At 33.1% G+C, this 6,995-nt stretch overlaps 1 protein-coding gene across 1 annotated transcript; it reads right to left on the bottom strand.

The window, feature by feature from the left end:
- Positions 1–784: 784 nt before the first annotated feature.
- Positions 785–5,906, bottom strand: LOC116268484 (UDP-glucuronosyltransferase 2B18-like; the record flags this gene model as incomplete). The annotated part of the gene is made up of 3 exons (XM_031661671.1): positions 785–922; positions 1,186–1,317; positions 5,715–5,906. Coding segments are annotated over 3 exons (447 nt in total), but the record flags the coding sequence as incomplete, so codon positions are not given.
- Between the last annotated feature and the right edge of the window lie 1,089 nt (positions 5,907–6,995).

The raw sequence follows: 6,995 nt of genomic DNA, 5'->3' as shown, positions 1-6,995 counted from the left end.
AGGATTGCATGAATTTTAGAAAAATTATTCATAGGAATAAAATGAGATGCACAATGAAAGGCTCTGCAAGTGACAGTGTTTTCTAGATGACACATTGAACTATTTTGCTATTGCTTTCAGACTTCAGAGGAAAAACACGAACTTGTGCTGGGTATGCAAGTGAAGGCTGCATGGTGTGTGTGACTTCAGACTGCAAAACAATACAAGATTTCCAGTTGGACTAGCAAAAAAGTGTCATCTAGATTTTTAAAATATACAATAAAGAAGACAGCAAAGAGATGGGCATGAAGTGAACTGCTGTTTTAAGTGCAGTCACAGAGTGTGATATGTGGGGTGTGCAAGGCAGCAGGCAGTGGGTTGATGGTGGTGCTAGGATTGAGGAAGGACAGGTCACACTTCATCATGACCTGTCATCACTTTATGATTAAGATTAGCAATTTAATCCTTCAGAAAATACAGAGTCATTGATGATAGAAGAGCTATTATTTTTGGTGGCACTTGAAATAACCCTGCAGGAGAGGAAACAACAGGCGTAAAGTTGCAGAAATAGGAGACAGAGAGACAGCTCAGGAAGTTATTGAAAAATTCTGTGAGATATATTAATACCAGAAATAAAGATTCTTGTTGATTCTGACCATAAAGAATATGAGTGTATATCATAAAATGCCAATAATTATAGCATATTCTTTATCCCCTTAGACTGGTAAATAAATATAAAGAAGTTACATTTTGTTTTTCCTTAACAAACATTGAAAAAGCTTGTTTCATGATTAACTCTTAACACTCTAATGTGCTGTTACTAATATATCCAGTATTTGTTCACCCGAGTCTTACCTAGAAGGTCATTCTGGGGTATCCACTTATAGAGCCGAGTATTGAGACCTAAGGTATCTGGTTTATTCCCATCAAATCTCCACAGAACCTGTTACAGTAAAGAAAATATCTTATTCCATGAGTGGAATTCAAAACTTATAGAATGTTTAAACTGCAAAAAGAGAAAAAGAGTAGGAACGAGATCAAGGGATGTTGGTAAATCAGAACTACTCAAAGACTGATGTAAATAGGATACTCACATTTAATTTTGGTCAACTTCACATTTGTCAGAAGTTTCTATGATTGGATTACTTACAAACTTTAATAGCCTCTTTCAGTAGTTTTCCACACCAGTAAGACACTTCATCTTACCTTTTGTGGAATCTGGGCAAGGGCTGATGCAATTACATTGGCCCTTTCTTCTTTCATGTTAGTGACCACTGACCCCAGAGTAAACACCACAACACCATTTTCTCCAGAGCTCTGTACAAACTCTTCCATTTCCTGTGAAAAATAATTTGTTTCATCACAAAAGAAAACAGCACAGCAGGCACTACTGAATTAGTACAAGTTACTAAAGAGAGAAAATCAGGTATTTTGAGGAATTATTGGAGTAAATAATATTTTCTAACTGACTCAATCACTCAGGGTTTTGCAATTAGATATATAATATGAGATAGGTGGACGCTGTTAGGATATTTGTGTAACTATGTGTGTATGTGTACGTATTTGTGTGCATGTGTGTAAGGGAGAAAAGAAATGAAGCTATTACACTGTAATCAGGGGATAATGTTAAAAATATTACACACAGACTCTTCTCTTATATTACTAAAATTACTAATATAGGTTCTTGGAAAGTAGCACCCTTCAGCTTTAATTCTATATTGTTGTTCTACTAAATCACTTGTGTTGATTTCAGCTAGGTTTTCTGTAGGATTCTTTTAGTTGGAAGCCATTAGTGTTTACTTCCCTCACTATGAGCTCTGAGGATAAGCTGCTCACTGTTGGGATAATTTTATATCTACATATATGTTTCTCTACAGTGCTTTATACTTCACTTAAAGTTTGTCAGAGTTTTCCAGTAGCTTTTGAAAAACTAAAATAAATAAATATATATATATATAAAAGCTGACAGTTAAGAACCACTGACATTCTGGAGTCGGGTATTGTAATTTAAAATTTCTGTGAATAAGTCCAGGAGTCTTATTTATAATACAGAATTTTACACTATACAGTTACATAGTTGAATGATCATATTTTCAGGTTATTGTTTAGGTGGAGCACCTATTGACCTGAAATCACACTGTTAACTTGATTTGCTATTTATAATTGCATGTGAGGAACTCTCATCATCACTTTGTTGTGTCTCAGAGACAGTACTTGCATCAGAATAGAAGAGGCCACCAGGCCTTTCTGCAGGGGAGATCTTGTCTCTCTTTTGAGTAGCTCACTCACACCACATCACACTCCTTATGAAGATGTGCTTGGCTACAATCGATTGAGAATTATTCTGACTTGTGTTCTCCAATGTAAGCCAATATTTAAACTTAAATACTTTCGGATTTAATCATTGTGGTAAAAGTTTTTCTAATGGTTTTTAACAAAACAAAGAAAAAAAGTCCAAATGTTAACTGTGCAGACCATATATAACAGAGTGTTTTTTAAAATATGATTTTTAATCTTGACGTAAGAGTCATTGCACTGCTCTTCCAGGTAATACTTGGGGCATCTAGGTATTGTGTGTGATTGCAGTTGACTGTAGCCATATTTACTGTAACTGGTGTTCAGTGTTTCACCTCACTAGCTTGATGCCAAGAGCCCTGTTTATCCATGCAGTGTTGAAGGAACCTAACCTCTGTTTACAGATTCATCACTGATATGGACTGGTTGTTTCTTCTTCTGTGATAATGTAATAAAAATAATATAAGATTAATGTCAAGAATTTTTAAAAAGCATGAAAAACTTTTTAAATAAAATTTTTCTAAAATTTTTATGTTGTGATATCATTTATCTAAAACATATTTTTTCATCATGGCTTTTGTCCTATTTATATAGCTCAATGTACACATGTGACACTTACTTAGAAAATGTTAATCTTGCTGCGTATATATTTTCCTCCTGCAAAAACTTGTCATCTTGTTACCTTTATCATTTTCTAACTCCCTTTATTTGTATTACAGCTGACAGTGTAATTGAATATTTCATTGATAAAATTATTGTAATGCTATTGTATGCACATAGTATAAGTTTTTAATCATTCCTTCATTTAAGATGTTGAACTACTTCCAATGTTAATTTTATGCATATTTTCCATAATGTTGAATAGGTACACCTTGATTAATTTTTTTGTCTGTATGATTTCACATGAATATATTATAAAACTCATGGCAATGTTCATTTTTAAAACACCTGACACATTTTGTCAAGTGTCTTATTCTCTTATATAGAAATTATCTGAGAATCTAATATTTAATTGAAATGAAAGCAACCTGGCTGGGTTAGCAATTATTTTACATAATAAACAAGGAATTGGTTTCACAACCATTGACTTGCATTCAAATCTTTCTGCAAGTTAATGACAACAGCTAATAGTAGTAATTATCACTACTGTATTACTAGTCATCCTTTTTCTTGTTTTTCTACAAGTCCTACTCTCTTCCCCTTCCTACTGACACTATCAGTTTCCCTTATTGTGAGTGGGGAAATCTTTCAAGAGTAGGGTAAGGTGGCATAGATTTTTCATTAGCCTTACCCCAGCTTTTGTCTCTTGAGAAAGTTATCATATAAAGCCCATTCAATTTGCATTCATCATAGATATTGAGTTTTAACAATGGAATAAAAACTCAGCTTTATGTGGACAAAAATTATATTTTAAGAGATTACATATTAATGTGATAAAGAATGCTTGCTTTGTACATATGTCTTAAAAGTGTGATATTAATTTAAAATATATGGATTTATTATGTTCTTTCATAAAGAATATAATCTTATATGTTGACAGAATTCGTTTGGTATTGAAACTAAGGGCACTATTCAGATACAAGTGGTATAAATTATTTGGTCTTTATTATATATGCATTGTTCTTCATCTCTGTGTTTCTCTGTCAGGCAGCTATGATGTTGAGACAAGTTGACACAGGAAGCTTTAATCAGTTGCTTGTCATATGGCAAAAATAATCTGCTTTCATAGGGTATGTTTATGCTGTAATATGTAAACCCCTGGAGTCTCAATGAAGAATGATTTAAATGCTTTAGTAAGATCAAGTGAAACTGAGTTTGTCTGCAAATATTACAGGAACACATTTATTTTATTGAGGAAGTGTTTTAAGCTGCAATACTGGTGAAGATCCTTATTACCTATGGGAGAATTTTAGAATTTCAGCTAACTCATTGTTGTGGGAAGTCAGGGATCCCACAAAAGAAGTGAAAATGACCAGTCCTTGCCTTAAGCGATGATATTATCCTGTGAAATTCATTTTCCTGGCTCATCCTGGCTCCAAAATCTCCCTCACTGAGCACCTTGTGACCCCCACTCCTGCCTCCCAGAGTCAACCCCCCTTTGACTGTAATTTTCCTTTATCTACCCAAATCCTATAAAACAGCCCCACCATTATCTCCCTTTCCTGACTCTCTTTTCGAACTCAGCTCGCCTGCACCCAGGTAAAATAAACAGCCATGTTGCTCACACAAAGACTGTTTGGTGGTCTCTTCACATGGATGCGCATGACACAGGTGTCTGTCAACTATGACTTTGCAAGAGAATATAATTCTGATGTACTGAAAAATCTGCTCTATTAAATGAAGAATGATATCTCAAGTGACTTGCACATGTTAAGTAATTAGTAGTATTAGCAATAATAACAAAATAACAATAATTGCAAAATTAATAATATTTATGTGTAACTAACTACAGGCCAGAGACATTTCAAGTGTTTTGTCTGTGTTAATATTTTTTCCACACAACAGGAAGTTGCCACTATTTTTGTAAATGTAGGCATCATTATTTCTATCAACATTCTAGTCTACTTTTCCATCATCTGCTACCTGAATCCATGCAAAATTTCCTGCATGGTTGGCTCTTTATTCTGACCCTCCTGCAATTTAATCATTGAATATCTTGAAAGCTCTTCTTAAAGAAGAGAATCTTTTCATATATCTTTCTGTCTTAACTCTTTTTCATAGTCTTTCAATGTGCTTAATAAATATTTCAACTCCCAATATGTATCTGGCTCTAATTTGCCTCTCAGTATCATCTGATTCTTAGTCTCTTCCTGCAAACTAAACCTGAGGACTTGAGAACTGTCCTGACCACTTTACCTGCTTTCCTTCTTTTGCCTGTCACTCCCCATCATTATTTTACTTATTCTTGCATATTGTTCAGCTCTCATCTTAGTAATCAGTGACTCCAGGATACTTTCTATTATCTCCACTGATGCTTTCTTGACATTGGGTTTTTCCTTGAGATAATAGTTTTTATATAATGTTTATTACTTGCACATATTCTATCTTTTGAAGTAGAATGTAAGGTATGTGGGGACAGAAACTGTGTCCTTTTTTTTCTCTGAAAATTCTGTACTTACCTGTGTTTCGTGCTAATCCCTTTGTAAATATTATTTGAATGAATGATCAATACCTTCTTAGGTGTTAAATAATGAAGATTTTAATTTAACCAACTCTGTTTTTGAAGTCTCCTTAGTATTCCCCTCTACTTGTAGTACTCATAAAACTCATATCCGTGGATGGTGTCAATATGTACATGACTTTCTAATTGGTATCTGCTTTACCCCACCCACTTCCCATCTTTCTTTCAGTGTAAGTCAACCACTCTGAATGAAGACTGTAGAATCAATCCTACTGAAAATTCAAAACCAACAAAATAAAACCAATGAAAGTATGTTTACCTTAGGTAGGGGTTTGGCAGGTTTGCAGAGGAGTCCTCCAATAAAATCAACATTTGGTAAGAGTGGATGTGGAAACTGAAAATTCCAGGAGTTTCGAATAAGCCATATGTCAGCTTTCCCCATTGTCTCAGATAATGTAGTGGGTCTTCCTGACAAGGATAAAAAAAAGAAAAGGTGGATGACACAAGATAATTACATTAGGTTATTTTCTGAAAGAGATTAGAATAATGTAGGCAAAAGTATAGGCAAAATGACTGTGTTTTGAAAAATATATACATATATTCATCTATAGACATAATTTTATTTTATGTACTATTTATTTTGTCCAAGTATATTTATAAGAAAAGCAAAGTAGTAGGAGAATTGTGAGGTTAAGCTACATCTCTAATGTCACATCAGTATACTCACAATCACAAACAATTATTAAAATAAGCCATAGAGAATTAAACATCAATTTCTTTTCTTTTTAAAGCTTCATTCATAGCATATGGACATTTAAACAACTCTTTGCGCTCCATAGTCAATTAATTCCACTGTACACATAAAAATAATTTTCTAAAAATTGACTAGCTTACACAACTCATTAAGCTAATTATTTTGTCTTTGGTTCTTCAAGTGAACTGTGGACTATGTTGTGAGTATGGTTGAAATCCTTGTACTCTTTTAGATTCAAATTAAGATCTTAATAATATTATTTTTAAGTAAATATATTTATAAATTATAGCTAGAAATTTTTGAGAAATTATTGAAATAAAGATTTGTACTCAACCTTAATCTGTCTTATATTTTTTAATAAAGAGACATAGTTTGAAAAAATCTATGTAGATATAAAAACCTTCACACTTCAACAAGATGATTGGACTTTAAATGAATGGTTTCCAATTCTTTAATGAAAGAGTATAGAAACATTAGAAATTTCAAATTACCTTTAATGATTTATGCATCAGAGATATAGACATTCTCCCTCTCTACTGTGAAGGAAACCTTCTGGTAACATGGGAACATCTTTTGATTTCTAAATAAGAAAACCAAGCTTTACAAGAAAAAGTAATTTTTGCGGTTATATAGATAGTTGTAGAAAAATGTGTAACTACTCATTTTAAATCTATGCATTCAGTAAGATGTTATTTGATGGGTTTTACTGTATTTAAGATGTAAAACAATGTATAGTAAAACAGATGTGTAATTGCTTAAAGTCTTAGATGCACTAATACATAGGTTTATGATTTCCTTTGGTGTTCTGTGTCAGTGATGGCCCCAGGGTTTTAACTGAGCCTATAA

Source organism: Papio anubis, unplaced genomic scaffold, assembly GCF_008728515.1.
Source record: "Papio anubis isolate 15944 unplaced genomic scaffold, Panubis1.0 scaffold2201, whole genome shotgun sequence".
Lineage (NCBI taxonomy): Eukaryota > Metazoa > Chordata > Mammalia > Primates > Cercopithecidae > Papio > Papio anubis.
This window is presented reverse-complemented; position numbering and strand designations above follow the sequence as displayed.